This window comes from Charadrius vociferus, unplaced genomic scaffold, assembly GCF_000708025.1.
Source record: "Charadrius vociferus isolate BGI_N301 unplaced genomic scaffold, ASM70802v2 scaffold324, whole genome shotgun sequence".
NCBI lineage: Eukaryota > Metazoa > Chordata > Aves > Charadriiformes > Charadriidae > Charadrius > Charadrius vociferus.
In genome coordinates this window covers 2,644,815-2,661,435 of record NW_009648041.1, presented here as the reverse complement: position 1 = coordinate 2,661,435, position 16,621 = coordinate 2,644,815, and the positions used below count along the sequence as shown (strand labels likewise).

General features: G+C 42.0%; 1 protein-coding gene across 1 annotated transcript in view; it reads left to right on the top strand.

Annotated features, from left to right (window-relative positions):
* FAM19A1 (family with sequence similarity 19 (chemokine (C-C motif)-like), member A1) overlaps nucleotides 1–9,743 on the top strand; it is a 230,833-nt gene extending 221,090 nt beyond the window's left edge. Inside the window, exons 4-5 of the mRNA XM_009883595.1 lie at nucleotides 3,907–4,031; nucleotides 8,882–9,743. Of these exons, the coding sequence (XP_009881897.1) occupies nucleotides 3,907–4,031; nucleotides 8,882–8,899 (143 nt within the window). The 3' untranslated portion in view covers nucleotides 8,900–9,743. The remainder of the gene's footprint in view (nucleotides 1–3,906; nucleotides 4,032–8,881) is intronic.
* Nucleotides 9,744–16,621: the final 6,878 nt, after the last annotated feature.

Sequence of the window (16,621 nt, the reverse complement as noted above, 5' to 3'; positions counted from 1 at the left end):
TAACCTAAATGTAGAGAAGCTGAATTGTATTCCCCAGGGAAGCTTTTTCCAGCCCCCCCGTCCCCATACAGGTGTACCTAATCTCAAACGCAGCAAACTGTGATTCATTTTAAAGCTTTTTCCTGCCTCTTTGAACAGAGCTGGAGGTGTAAAACTTTGAAATCAAGTAGACCTCAAAGGATCAGCAGAGCCCAAGAAGGACAACTGGTCCTAAAGATTAAAAGGCTTAATCTTAATAGAAGAGAAAACCTATAAACACAAGACTCAAAGGAAATAATTTTCATGGGCTCTGGACGCCCCTGCCACAGCGTGGTGCCGAGGACTATACCGCAGCGAGCTTTGTAGTGCTTCAGACTTACAAAGGAATTTGCCCACTTACATACTAGAGACAAATAGGAGCTTTTAATCTGCAAATGGCCTTAATTGCCCTTTATAAGAGGAACCTTGTCTCCAGCCCAGTTATACTGGGTAGGGACAGGTGAGGGTGCTCACTGGTGGACCTGTGGGTGGGCTACCTTGTGATTGTAACTGCACGTTGGTCACAAATTTTATATAAATATATACATACACTAAAATCTGCACAGTATTAGAGGAATCAGTTGGCATTAGGGTTCAGCACCAACTTCGCGTTTGATTATTTTTCAAGGTCAATGCCCAAATACTCGGGCTGTATTTAACAGCATCAGTAAGTAGCTAAATCATTTTAATTGCTAAGAGCAGTATTGCTTCTCCGTGCTACCTCTCAGTCTGTATTCATCTCATATCTCTCTTTTACATTGTCAACTCCCTAGACCAGGGCGTTCAGTTTTGTGGGTTTTAGTACCTAGCACCACAGGATCCTTCTCCATGGTAATTTAATGCTACAGCACTTCTACTAGTAAATAATTATGATCATCGCTTTTGATTCCATATCACAGGATTCTCCTCACGTATTCTGAGGATGCTCTGTTCTGATGATTGCTGTGAAGGCCAGTATTTAGCAGGATATGGTTTTTCAGTTTGCCCGCTGCACAATCTATTATTAGAGCACAGATTCAGCCCTCATATGCCTTTTCATGCATAGCAAAGAGAGATATTTCTTTTCTCCACTGTTAGCAGCATTAATGATACCCTTCTGAAAATGGTGTGTGAGTAGCATCACTAAACTGCCTCCAAGCACAGGTGTAAAGGGGTTTTTGTGGGTTTGTACATTCTGAGAAATTATATATTACATGATAAAAATGAGGTATAAGCTGTGAGAAGAAATAGGAAAGACAACACAGAGAGCTAGATGATCGTTGTAGATCCCTTCCAACTGAACTATTCTATTCTATTCTTTTCTATTCTTTCTATTCTAAGCTTAGCTTACTTGCTCCAACTTAGTCTACTCTTCTTCCAGACCAAAAGAGCTTTCAAACCCACGGTGTTTCTCCCTGTGTTTCAGGTAAACTCAGGGGATGAAAACTGTGTTCCTGTTGGGACAGTTATTCAGCATGTCTACTGGTATAATCACATACCGAGGAAAGGCCTATTTTAGAGATACTCACCTGGATTCCTGAATTGCAGTAGCTTCCCATTAGAATTAATTAGCTGGCCGAGAGATATTGCTTGTCATTCTGGTTTATTTTTCACTAAGATGGGCTATACGTGGATGCTCTCCAGCATGGCTAGCCAAGTATCTTGACCCAATGCCGTTCAGATCAACCATGTACCTCAACAAGCGGCAGAGGCTAGTTTGTCCGGCTTATCGGAGGAACAAAGATCTCACGTTTCCGAAGGACATCTTAATTGCACTTTAAAGGAAACAAAAGTGAAATCTGATGAATACTCTATATTTACCATTTATATTTCCCAGTTTACTATCAGCTATACGTAAAGAATAGCTTCCTGTCTGGACCCAGGACATATCTTTGTGTTCATTTAACCCATCTAAATAATTTCTCTCTGTTACATTCTTACCTATATAATACGATATTTGGCTTAGTTTGGGTGTAAGCATGTATACGTAAGTCTCCCATTTGTACATATACATTTACAGTATTACACACCTACATGCCTGCATCTGTGTGCTGTTTGTTAGTCTGCAGCAAAAGAAGATGGATCAGAAAGTCAGGGGACCGTTAAGGAGAGGGAATTATGTGAGACTGCCAGATAAAGCAGCTGAGGGTTGACCCTGCTAGCAGTGGTGCCTTTTTCATGGACCACAATGGAAAACAAAATGCTAAATTGGGACAGGCCTATGAAAAGTTAAGTTTCCTTTCAGAACTAAGATCAAAGGGGGAACCACTCCCAGTAAATTAGGATTGGAGCAATAAAGTCAGCTGCTTAGGTGGGATAACAGCAGGTGCGGTAAGATAATGTGATGGGTAAAATTCTGTGTAGGTAATACTGATGATACGTAACTTTAAAGCTGTGGCCACTTAGTGGCCACCTCTCCTAACCTGAAAACAAGAGTGCAGTTCAAGTGTTACTGAAAGTGCTGGAGTCCCTCTTTTGTGCCTTGTTTGGTATCTTTCTTCTAGATTCTCCTGTCCTATGTGTCACACAGAACCTCCTCTTGCATGATGAAATGGACTAATGATACACACTTTTTAGTCTAGGAGTGTCTGTGGGTTTGGTGCATTTATTTTTCACTGTGGGTTCGTCATATGTTAGAGATTAGAGAAAAAGGGACATGTAGCTTCATCTGTGTATCTGTGAATTAAGGGAATGGACGGTAGTAGCAACTGCAGACACATCTCTGGGTGTTTCCTCAGGACTTTGTGAACATAAACAGATTACATCTAGATAAAAAATAAATCAAGACTTTAATTATAAACTCTGAAATGTTGCACGTGCAACAGGGCATTTTCCAGAGCTGAATGGTGTGATGGAAAGGTAGTCTGTTGCTTCAAAGGTATTTTGTGGGCTTGAAGCAGCTACGTGGGGAGATACAAAAGGGTTAAGCGTCTCCCTTGGAGCCAGAGTGTGAGAAGCTTTGACAGTTAGGCTTCATGAGTGCAACCATGAAATTAATTCTTGCCAGGGAAAACAAACCACAGAGCGAGCCACTCATGCACCAACTAGTCACAGTTTGCAAGGTTAGCTAAACTTTATCAAAATCCCTAGACAAAAAATGTCATTAAGATACAGTTAAGGTTATAGACAGATACCAATTCCCAGGCAAGAAACTTCATTAAGGTACACTCAAGGTTGTAAACATATGTGCCAATTAAATTCAAACAACAAGATTCAAACACTGTCATTATTTACAACGTTAAATATTTGGAAATTAGAAGTTACTGCTAGAGATAATATGGTTTCTATAAAATTCATAATCATGTTTCAACAAACTGAACTTGTGCTGCTGTTCAGTATTACCTTACCTGCTATTTCTCATTGTGATGCTCCATGGGGTACTGTGAAAGCTAAAAGAGTACATGGGTTCAAAAAATGCTGCACAGATTTGTGGAAGAAAAAGGCAGCTGTAGGTACTGAAAGCAAAGCAGACACCATTTATTCTGGCGTACCCCAAGCCACGAGTCCTGAAGACCTGGAGAATATTCTGGGGAAAATCTCTTTGACTTGCCTTGTTCTTGTATATGTCCACGACCATAAGATTGGCCACTCGCAGAGACAGGCTGTTAGGGTGGATGGTCCTTTGGTCTGAAGCAGCATTCCGTCATTCCATCACAGCATTCCCCGCAGTCACAGCATGAGAGTAGACTAGATCTCATGTATAAAGAAGCTCTGGCAAGCAGTGCACTGTCTTAGAGAATGCAGGATGCAAAACAAGTAATTAAATATGAAATCCTTGCAACTACTTTTCAATTGAAGGGTTTAGAAAGGGACACTCTGCCTCTTAAAGGCAGTGTTAGACCCTTGAGATATTATTTAATTAGATTTTTCATTATAACATAGTTGTGAACATTGTCTTTTCTCTTTTAGCTTCAATAGTGATTGGGAAATGGTGGTGTGAGATGGAGCCCTGCCTAGAAGGAGAGGAATGTAAGACATTGCCTGATAATTCTGGATGGATGTGTGCGACTGGCAATAAAATCAAGACCACCAGAGTAAGTTGTCTTTCTGTCTATATCTAGGAGGTCTTAGTAGGAAAGGGACTCACTAATAATTGCTCACACATATCTTTTCCATCATCATGTCTGCTGTAAAAGTCTTAAAGATCACTGCATACCTCCTCAGCCGCCCAATGGTTCTGGTTGGGAGAAATTTAGTGAAAACTCACATGGATTCAGGCTGGTCAGCTGAATCCAGGCTTGGTAAGCAGTGGCTTGGAGCTGCTGAATCGCCAGGTCTCTTTCTCAAAGACACTGTCACCTCAGAAAAAAAGCTAGTGCACATCACTGGGTCCCTTTGTGGTGGCTAAAGGGAAGAACATTAGATGGAAGGGATCTGGTGGATCCGATGTCCATTCCTTGGCTGTTCCAGGCCACATCTGTATTAGCAGCTGTACTTCATAGCTTGAAACAGTGCTGGGTTTCAGCATTTCAGGTGTTACTTCAGAGCAACTTTAGCCCCGGGCACTCAGGAGTAACACAGTCTTCAGATGCTGAAGATTTGGGTTACACAGGCCAACAGGCAGTGACAGTTTTCACCATGCATTGCAGGGAAAATGCAGAGGTATGGCTGCAAAGAGAGTGAGCGGGAATGAGCTGGCTAAACTTCTCCTACTATGAGATTACCTTTGGAGAAAAAGTGTTTTCCAAAAATAGATTCTAGCTTTTCTTTTGCATTGTGCAATTGTTTCACAACCATTTTCTTAAAACTGCCACCTATACCTCTCTTCAACAATTTTAATTAAATCATTTTCATACCACAATTGAATATTTTTCCAAGAAAATTACATGGTTGTCAAGTCAAGATACTTTTTATAAATGAATACATTTTGTTTTTCATTAAATTGGAATATAACTTTTGAAACCTGCTAAATGAAAAAAAAAAAAAAGCAAATTTTCAAGAATTTTTTCTGTGTTTACTAAGAAGCTCTACATAGTCATACCCAGCTACTAAGTCACAGGGACATGAAGCTTAGTGTCATGATTTCCTGACTTCTTCCTTTTTCTACAATCCTAAATCTAGTCATTTTTCATGTCTTCTAGGCCTTTCGTTGAAGGAGGGGATTTTACCCCAACTGATCCCTGTGCCTTCTGAATTCTTTTCTTTCCATCCATATGACCTACCCAAGGATGGTTGTATCGCATCTCTATTTTCTTGAATGGTGCCTTCCGGCACGGCTAATCTCACCACTGCATTAAATTCCTAGGATACACACTAACGTAGGAGGTTTTCTTTGTGAAAGGCAGTAAGTGGCCCCTGAAAACAGGACGCATATTACCTCTTTGCCACCTCCCAGAGCAAAGGAGAAAGCACGGAGGGAACTGTGATTCCTTGGCACAATTTCTTCCTGGAGTGTTGTTGTTGCTGCAAACCACTCTATGCTCACAACTGAAACACCACTGGAAGATTGTGCCCTTCTGTATGTGCCTTGCAGTGCAATTAAAAAAAAATGAAAGACCAAACCTGCTACATGTCGTTTTCAGTGAAGCAACGTTTTTCTCACTGAAAGCGATATTAAAGAAGCAATAAGCAACATGAAAAAGAATGTTATACTTTTGTTAAATTACAATAATTCAGTACTTCTGCAGTCTGTCTGCAAATTATATAATTTAGGAATTGCGTTTGCTTTTTTCTGCAAAATTGTCCTGCTCTTAACTCCCCCAACCCTCATCATATAAACTAGTTTTAGGCGATAGCCTGCATCTTAGAAGTGATTGCTAGAAATTTAGCAGCTTCATTAATATGCAGATGTATGGTCCTATCTATTCAGTATGCATTATTGTATTTCATTTAAATTAAATACTTACAGAGTGAGTGCTCATAACTGAAAAAATATTTCTTCATTTACCCACAGGAGTTATTTTAATTAGCTTGAGAGGGGAGTACCTTATGGTGCTGCTTCCAGTAGAATTTTGCTTTGTTGCTGTAAAATATCATTATAGAACCCAATTGACAAAGGCAACATGACACGATGTGCTTAGCAACTGTCTCTTGCATTTTCTAAGCAAAAATTCTACTTCATAATCCCTGAAACTTTGCTTGAATCCGTACTGCTGCATCAAGTCTAGCAACATAAATATAAAATAATAGAAGCAATCCTGAAACAGGCATTTTTTTCTTTGTTTTGTCATTTCAGATGGCATCAGAGAAAGAGATTACACTATAATCTGTACTGACCCCAGTCCAGGCTGCAAGATTGGGCCATGTGTGTCTAATTTATGTAGTTAAGGAAGTTAAGAAAGCGGAAGGAACAAGACAAATCAGTCAACATCCTAGATATATCTGTGGTGATTAGCCAAAAAGCTAGAGCAAGTCACCATAGGCTGTAAACTATAAACTGTTTTAATGAAGACTTTTCCTTACACTAAACACATTTATGTTAGGCAGCTGCTGTCCTGACAAGGAAAATATTCACATTTAGGACTCGCGGGGTTGAAATACCTATTAGTGTATTCTTCAAGGCCCACAGTAAATCACATATAAGTATATGAACATATATAAGTATATGTATATATATGAATACATGGGTGTACACAATATATGTAATTTTACAGTGTAGTGTATTACTTCATGGTTGGTTCTCAGATGTGATTAATACTGATTAGTGTCAGAAGAAAGTGGACAACAGATCCAGTGAAGTCTTTGCCAGCACATCCTCCCTTCCTTTTCGTGCATTTATTCCCATGTTTAGTCCTTTAGCATAGCTCACTAATTAAGTTGGTAAAGCCAAAGATATAAAGCTCACGGCCTCTGTAAATCGATTTGTTTTCTATTGATGGTCAAAGCAGGTGACAAACACTGGAAAGAAATCATTTTGTAATTCAATTTTTGGAGCAGTTTCAACAGTTTTTTTAATCCCTATTCACTCCTCTTTTTTTTTCTTTTTTTTTTCTTTTTTTTTTTTTTAAGAACAAAGTTTCAATGCTTTCCTTAACAATGTGGGGCTCTGGGAGCTGTACTAGGACCTGGCTGGAGATCACATCACTACATTTCAGCAGAGCAAGTGGCACCAGGGGAAATGCCAGAGCACGGTCTCAGCCTGGATGCTGGGAGACAGTGCCCACAAGGGCACATAAATGCCTGTAAGAGCCAGAGCTGCTGAAAAAACACAAAAACACGGCTCTTCGTGCATCCCATGTTTCATGAGTTCCCATCTGAGTGAGGGAGTCACTCACAGGCCCTTGAGATTGGATTGGTGCCTACACAGGACTTTCTGTGCAGTTCTTTGCAGGGCCCTCGAGCAGCGCAGCACTCCCCCCCAGGGCTCTCTGCCTGGGCTCCCACGCACGCGCTGCACTGCAGAACACCCTTTTTATGTAATCCACACTAATAACACCTGGCATTCACGGACTAGCCCTCTGAATACTTCAACAAGCTGTTTTTCTGATGATGCTGTGGGGGATGGACATTAAAGCGTTGAGCACTTGGGGACTGGCAGAGCAGCTCAGCTTGGAGCACCTCTCCCGCTTCACAGCCTGCGCCCTCCCTGACTGCCCACCCTTCCCCCAGTTTCCAGAGTAACACTTCATTTACCCCACATTTTGCCATCAGAGAAATGCGGGCCATTTTATGGTTCCCCGAGGGACCTGAGCATCGCATTTCTTAGCAGCCACCGCTCAACTCTTGCTGCAGCAAGAGTTGGCACCGTGGTCCCTTGTCATTCCCTGCTCCTGCACCAACCACACAAACTCTTAAGGCAGTGTACAAACAAGAAAGGGATGTATTCATCCCGAGAGAGAAAACCCAGCAGGGTCACTTGTCAGTGGCAAACCAGGAGAGCAGAAGATGGAAACTGGGGGAAGGAAGGAAATGGTAAACGAATCCAGAGTTTTAGTTTCTTTTTGTAAGCTGTCCAACTAGGTTAATATGTCAGATGTTTTCCAGATTAAGTTTTTCTTTACAGCAGTGAAGAAATCCCTCTATTTTTGTGATTACAGTCTCTACAATTAAGAGGTCAGTTCAAAGCAGTAGAGCACGAGATAGTAAATATCTCTTGCTATAAGATTTACTGCTGCATTTCATCATATCACCTAGTGCTTAGCTAATAATTTGTAGCCCTGATTGAATGCCTGAGCCTGCTCATATTCAAGTCCATTTGAGTTTCATTGCTGATCTAGTCGTCTAGGAAAGGGCTGGACCCCTTGTGCCATTCATCTGTGTGTATCAATGTGGGAAAGAGACAAGAGCCTTACCTCGAGAGAGCTATTTTTGCTTCTGGTCAGTCATTCTTATTTCAGCATTCTAAAAAAAAAAAAAACCTCTGGGCGGTGGTGTTTCCTCTTCAAGCCATTAGTGCACTCACTCAGATCAATTGTGGTGTTAGTCATAATGAGCAATGGTTTTACGGTCTGTCGCAGGCCGCGTTATCTCAACCGGGGTGAGTAGATGAAGTTGGTCAAACTTCCCAGTTTGCTATATAGCTAGACACTCTCCTGCCCCTCTTTGGGTAAGTGGGTTGGTAGAGGTCCAAATGAACCTGAAAGATGGGTTCCTCTGCATGTCCTTGTCTAGCAGAAGCTACTGGCATCACTCTGATGAAGGGGAGGGTGGAAGGCTGGGGTGAGCATGGCCCGTGCCCAAAGCTGTCCTGCCATCTCCTGCGCCACCAGCCCGGGTGGTGGATGCACATCGAACGTCTCCCAGTGTACAGGCAGGAGCTTACTCAGGGTCTGCGCTGAGCACATCCTTAAATCCCTGCAGCCCCAAGAGAAAAGAACCCCCCCAAAATACTGCAATTTGAATTCAGCTATATCATAGGCAGAACAAAGTGCTGCAAAACCTAGGTCTTTCTTTTCTCTCCTAGCACGTTTTATATAACGGACTCTTTCATACTTTCTTACTGCAGATCCACCCGAGGACCTAACAGAGTGCCATCTGCATGGAGACAGTGAAAGCCCTGCTGATTTATGAGGACAAAGTATTGAAAGTTTAAAACCATCTCAGCATTTACAAGCCAAATGGATTTCTTATTTGCACTTTGACTGTTTACCAGATAACAACAGTGGCTTTACTGTGTGAAAGAAAGTATTCAGTGGAAATAATGCCCCTGATTTTTGACAGCTGAAAATAAAAATGAAGAAAATGGTTCCTTTGGTAAAGTTTCCGAGATTGTGAAGTACAAACAACAGTATAAGTTTGGATCTACAATTTACTTTATACCAGTTAAAGTATATATATAGAAATATATATATATTAATACATGATATTTTGAAATAAAAGCCTCACTCTTCAAGAAATCGAATAGTACCACACTTTGCTGCAGCTGCTGTAAATTCTTTTTTTTTCTTTTTTGTAATGGTCTGGAAGATCCCTACCTATTTCAGAGAGAAATGTGGCAGTGAAGAGGCAAAGCAAACCTGCTGCGGTACAAGGACGCCTAAGAGCTACACGAATCCTACCGATGCGGCATCCAGAGCTTCCTGTTCCCTTCGGCAGAATTTCGAGGGCATTTGTTGTTCTACTTGTGTTCTGGAGGCTTTTCCCCTTGTGCAATATTAGCATGCTGGCTTTGCTTCATTAACCATACTTGATTGATATATAACAATGATAATTCTATCCTCTTCCAAGAAAATATTTTTAGAGCTGTTAGATATTCCATGAAGAAGAGATGGACAACTGCTGAGTGAAGTACAGTATGTATTAAAAGTTTATTTGGCAGAGTTTGGTAGACTGTGAGCTCCCTTCTTATTAAAGATGTACTGTACGTACAATGTCTTCAGACTTTGTATAGCTTGTAGAGACTACAGTAAAAACCCAGTAACCAACTCCAAAGCTTTGCGTTGTTGGCTCGCTAATTCTTTGAAACAACGGCAAAGCTATTTCTTTCCAGACCAACACGCGAGAGGGCTTTTACATGCGGTTTGGTGTTTTATGAGCCCATTTGTAATTGGGGAACAAGTATTTCAGCTGAAGCGAGTGCCTCTGTGGACAGCTGGAATGCTCAGGCTCCCCCGCACGCAAGGACTGCCTGGCTGTGTGCTCTTATCCCACAGCACACGCGGGAGAACAACCCAAATTTAAGCTTCTCTCTTTGCAGGCCAGGCTAGTTCTCACCGAGAGCATTTGCCACCAGCTAAAAGCGTACGGGTGGGCAATTCCATGGCACAGCAAAGGCACAGCAGTTTGTGGTAAGCAAACGGTGTCTGAGCGCTGCTTTCATTTCAGGAGTAGTTTCTTTCAGTTTAATTTTAATCTGTTTCTTACTAAGGTGAATTCGGCTGAGCCGAGATGCTCTTCAGCAAGGATGCATCCACAGAGACACCGATCTACTCACTGCGAGTGGTTTGAATTCACACTTCCAGCTAAGCTGTTGCTGTTCACCATGCAGCCTGGTCCTCACGTTGCTGAAGAAAGATCAGATCTGAGGGCTGAAATCTGCAAGGCTAGTTCACATTCCCAGGCCCTTTTGTGAGCAGTCCAATTAATTTCAGGGGGTTTATTCGTGTGGAAAAGTATCTTGCTGTCACGCATAGGTCTGTGCAATCTACCCTCCAGTACGCCTCATGCTACCAAATCAAAGAGGAATAGGGAATTGTAAAACTTGTTCTATCCAGTCCAGCTTCATTTCTTTAATATTTCCAATTTGCTTTCGGCCTGCTTACCTGTCTCTCGCAGGACCCCTTTGGCCATGCTTATCACTTTTAATGCAATGCAGGGGAAGTGCTGCACTTCCCAACCTAGAATTGGTCAAAATTCTCCCACTAACCTTCTTTCTCCTTCAGGGCAACCGCTTCAATCCCTGATGCTTCAAGAGGCAGAAATTTGTCACTGTAATTACGCTGTGTATTAAAGCAGCTACATGACGTGTCACGCCATACTCGATGCAGGCTTTCCCTGCTGGTCCTTGCCTGATGCTCACAGTGGAAAGGGAGATGCTGTTTCCAAGTACTTTTATTATTTCCCCTTCAAAAAAGACACAAGAGTGAAAAGTGTCCAAGCAAGAAACTTGTTTTTCTTCTGTGCACAGAAAGACTAAATAGGAGCATGAGCCTCACCACCAGTTGTAGGTCCTGAAGATGGAGACCAGCCTCATTGGTGGCCCAGCTGGACAGGCCATGTATTTTCTGCCCACAGCCGCCGGCCTAAACCACAGAAGATACCCTAGACTATGTTTTAGATATGGTCTGCCATGCCCATGTGTCCCTAGTCCCATCATCTAAATTTGGAGAGGACCACTGCCTGCCTGGTTACCTACAGGTAGGTGTGGTCCCAAAATGAGACCATCAGACCAGCTCTAGGCTCACCTGCCGCAAGTAAGGAGAAAATCCTCCAAAAGAAATCCTCAGTATTTCTCAATGTTGCTAGAACAGCACTTTAAAAAACCCCAGCTCCCTCTAGGGCTAGGAAGTCCTGGTGCACTAAAAGATAAGCCCAGCAACCAGGAGATAAGTTGATTAAAAGCCAGGATATGTTATCATCCCTTTAACAGTGGGAACTGAGGCGCATAAAGCTAAACGGCCACTCAAAATCGCATTGGAGGTCTATGGAAAATGGAGCAGAAATTGAACTTCGGTTTCCTCATTCCCAGTCTACTGATACTCTGTAAGATGGTCCGCATGCAGCAAACGAACCCCTTTGCCAAAGCCCGAGATATCACCGTTGAGAGGTCGTTACCCCATAGCAGTGCATCTGACATGGCTCGGACTGCGAGCAGACAACGCTTATGCCTGTGTCTATGGAACATGCCTGTTGAGCTTGGGAAATATTAGACTTGCTAAAATATAAGAAGGAAATGTTGTCATTACCACAGCAAAGTTTCTTAGATGTTTATGAGTTCTTTCTTTGCCAGTAGGCAGCCTCAAATACCACCACACCAAATTCAGTAAACATCTGCGTCTCTTTGAAGTTGCTGCAAAAATCTGCTCACGAAGTGCAGCACTGAGAATTGCTGTTTTAATTAAAATGTTTTAAAGGGGAATTAAGGCCTTTGCAAAAATAATGACTAATAAAACGTGAAGTCAAATTAAGAGCTAGATGCAGCTAACCTTCATTGTTTCAGTGAACCAAATTGAAAACAATAATAAAAAAATTCAACCAGCCTGGAATCACAATGATGGTGTATTTCAGTGATACGCACAGTAACACAGTGTGTAGTGGGAAGATGTCAGAGCTGCTTACCTTGGCCAACGGAACCCCAGTGTGTTTCAGTGGTGGACTGAATGGGTCCCACATCCTCATGAGAAAGTGAGAGTCGTGCCATTGTCTGCACAATGTTAAAAGGTATTTACATCAACAGAAGAGAAAGTTAAAGTTCCTGCTTTCTGGCAGAAGTCTAGACAGACACATGTCAGGGAAAAAAAGAAAAATATTTGTAAATGCATCGAAGATAAACTTAGATTTATGTCAGTGTTTCTTCTTCAGGTGTGTGAAACCAAGCTATGTAAATCTGAAATGTAAAAGTTGGAAAAAAAACTGAAAAAAAAAAAGAAAAAAGTAGCTACCATCTGCCTATTGATTCAGAAAATCTAGATTATGTGCTTCTGTCCAAAAATCTCTGGTAATAAAAAGCTCAGTGTGGTATGACTTGATATTGCTTTGGATGTGCTACATGCTATAGTTGAAGAAAACAGACCCACGGGGAAAGTCCACTGTTATGGCCAACAACTATGAAGAGCATGATGTGCACCCAAACCTGGCATTACACAGAGAAAGGCCCATGAAAAATTACTGAAGGTGATACAGTTTGTGATGAGTGACGTTTTTATCAGACCTATTGATCCACCATTAACAGGGATTGCAGGTACTTTCAGTTGTGTAATGGTTGTATATTTTCCTTTTATAAAATGATTAGTTATGCTCCTAATTCTCCTCATTTGCCACTTTTCTGTTTCACTACAGATGATAAAGAAGTTGTAGAGAGAAACATACCTTGTCTTGGAAAGCACATCCACTTCGTCTGAAGGTGGTAGTCTTTGTTTCTTCTTCAGTGGCAGGAATATTGTGGCCTAAAATGAGCTTCTCTTTTATCAATACCTCAGCCACATCCCAGTAAGCAGGGTTTAGAGCTTGCCTGACAAAGAAATGGGTCATGCTTCTTTGCTTGGTATTCTATTTTTTGTCAGAGAAAAATAGCAATACATTCCACAAATAATCTCTCAGGTAGACAGAAGGAGATGTCTGTACAGGCTGGTTGGTTTAAGGCTGTCAACACTTTTTCTAGTTCACCGGTTTGAATTCAGATCATAGGCCTGACACATATTTATGGTTCCTTCTCTGAAATGCTCACGCAGTCAAAACACTTAACTTCACAACTATTTATACTTTATAAAACTATGCTGCTCTGAGGAAAAGAAACTGAATCCTCTGCTTTGCAGGTAGGAAACAAAGACTCATAAGATTTGAGACCTGTCCAAGGTTATGCTAAAAAACTTCAGCAGAGCCAGTGGCAGAACTGAGGACTCCTGGGTTTTAGGTCATCATCGCAGATGGTTCATCTACAGTTCACATGAGTGAAATTTCACTGACAGCAGACCCTGGCTTTTAGCTTGGGTCACAGAGAGCAGCATTAGGGTGCCTGCAGTCAAGTGTGGACAATCACTCCCTTCAGCAGGGAGTTGCAAACCACTGATGCATGGAAGACCACCACTGGACCTACTCAACGTCTTCTGCTCCCACAGGGACACAGCCCTGCCCTAGTTTGGTTTCATGGCTCCTGAGCATAAGTTGCTTTGAGCCTTTCAGAGCAGAGATGAGAAAAGGCACAGAAGTGGCTGTGCTTAACCTTGATGGTATGAGAAATAGATGTAGCCAACAGTCCTTCTTTTGGAGGTCACGATTTCTCAGAATTGCCCATCTGATAGAATGATTTTCTGGTAAAAGTTGACTTTGAGCAGAGAAAGCACACATTCCCTGACACCAGAAAGTGCCTGAGCCAGCCAACAAGGAGCACGAATAACTTGTTCTCAACTGAAAAATGTGAGCACCACTGCCAAGGGAGTAACTAAGTCATGAGAAAAAAGAAAAAAAAATCACACTAGTTTTGACAAATATTCATCTGTGGACACACTTGGCAGATCTTTTGATAAAACCTTTTGCTGTTGCCCGTCAAGGACCTTTAATTCCTGAGCACAGCTCAGAAATGTACGGAGGTCTTTCCCACATGACAGGCCTGCATATGACATCTTTTCACCCAACAGTCCTGGTCAGATTATTTTTGTTTTCCCACCATGCGGCAATACAGTCAAATTGGTATGCCCAGAAACAATACGCATGTTTGAGCATCAGGTTACTGACCTGCTTCCCATTATTTCTCATCTGCTGTCTTTGTCAGACAACTGTTCTTGATTCAGTTAGAAAGGAAGGCTAGAGGTCCACCTAGATTTGAAGCAAACTACCCATAACCTAAAATATTGCTCAGGGGAATATGTAATTTCTTCCTCCCACCTGCCATTCCTCTTCATTTCCTATTTCATTTCATTTTCATTTCATCTCATCTCCTCTCTTTCACACCACTTAATTATTTTCATCCATCTCTATTAGTTCTTTATCACCACTACTGCCCCACAGACTAAAGAAAAGCAGCTGTGCTGTCACGACCCAATTCAGGGAGCTGTTCCCCCCCAACAGCAGTGATTTATGTGATCTTCTTTCTTTCCCTTCTTCCTGTGCGCTTTGGAAGGCAAGATCCCGACCTCGCTGCAGCTGCTGTGCCAGCACCTCCCCGTATTTGCACTGCCCACGCCAGCAATCCCCAGCTCAGGGCCACAGGGGCCATCTCAGGTGTGCCCCAGTGTACAAAGCAGATGCTACTGGTACTTGATTTGCAGCAGAGGAGATAATTGTCAGCTCCTCACCTTCACTGAACCCGTCCTGTTTGTTGCTTCTCCTACAGTCTCGTATACCTTGACCAGAACTGAGAACTCAGCACAGTGACTATTGAGGGCTTGCCATTAGGTTATGACTCTACAAGAGGAAAATTTATCACTATTGATTTGATCAGACTTTTCTTGAACTTGAAATAGAAAGCAAAGAACAGGCCAAGTTGCTGTTAAATGCACAATATGGGTTCCAAGTACAGGCATGTTAGGTTTTTCTCGCCTCTTTTCTTTTTCCTGGTGTTCTTTCAGTTACATTCTTTCTGAAAGACACTGCTATCTAGAATTGTAGAGCCTACATGGTATCTTGTGTAAAGTGGTCGAGTTTTTACAAATCTGGCACCAAGTCCCCATTGCCTTACTAGTGTCTCACCAACACTGATATAACGCAGAGGAACAGTTAGGCTGAAGACAATGCTCTCTCTGTCCTTCCTCTGCTTCAAAAAAAATCTTCCCTGAAAATATCTTTGAAACATAATGTCAACATTCAAAGCATTCTGCAACGTGAAGAACCTCAATACTGAATTAATGCTGAAGATCAGCTAAAAATCCTGACAGACAGAATGCGCTTGGCTCTTGAAATCAAGCCCTTAGTCAAATCTTCCACTAACTTTGCTTCTGGAATAGTAACTGGTGGGTCCCCTTGAGACCCATTTAAGTCTTAGTAATGAACGTAAGCAGGGAAGGAGACCTATCACAAAGGCATCGCTGCCTCTCAGTACTACCTCCAGGCACTCTCCAGCTCCTCTTTAATCCTTCCAATGGCAAGTTTAACATTTAGCACTGAGTGCCTACTACCAGTGGGGCTGCTCTGGGTCCACTGTAAGCAGATTTGTATCTCCATCCACTTTCGCTGACCTAAGTCTGGCCTGAACTTGACTGATGGGTATGCGTGCTAATGGCGCTTACGACTTTGCAATGTGGTACAACAGTCATTATAACTACCTGCTCTTTTAGCAGAGTTTGGTGGCGTATATGTTCAAAGGTGCTCAAGAGGAACGACCAGGCTAAGATGCTTCTCCTTAAGCAGCTTGGCCATTTTCCCCTGTTCTGTTTGGCCACCATAGTCTTAAAAACATACAAGCTAAGCAGCAACTGCCAGTGCAACAAAGAGTTATCAGTCTGGGTGTGTACCTTCAAAAGGCAGCTCCAATGAATGCTTCATTCATTTGGCTTCATTTTCTTCTGACCTTGACTTCCAAGAATTGATGGGCTCAAAACAGCACAAACAGTGACTAGATGGAAAAAAGGGTGGAAAATCGCCCTTGTGCTGCTTTCTCCTGAGCTGGCATAGGAGAAAGGAAGATTCGGAAAGCAAGGGCGGGGGGGAATTCTGTTACAAGCCTACAGTGGTCTTTTCCACCCAACTGTGCTGAGATGTGATTATTGTAAGAATATCATGTTCTCTGTTAGCTTTTCTACTCCCTCAGCGCCTGATTTCTAAATATTATAGTCCATCTCCTTTTCAGCCCATCTCCACCCTGCTTTTGTTCTAGGCAGAGAAAATGATATTCTGCTTACACAAAAGGCTATTCTTTTACTTGACATACAGAACAAGACAGATGATAAGAGCCCGTTGGTCTTATTCAGCAAAGCTAATCTCATCACCTGCTTCACCGTGGGATTATAAACTATATTCCATCCTACCCCCATAACTGAAACAGCTTTTTTATATCCCATCTTTTTCTTTTTAATGTCAGACAACTTTTATTTGTTTACTGCTCTAGCTCCTGTAACCCACTTCCAATTCTCTGATTTGGGAAGAATTGAAT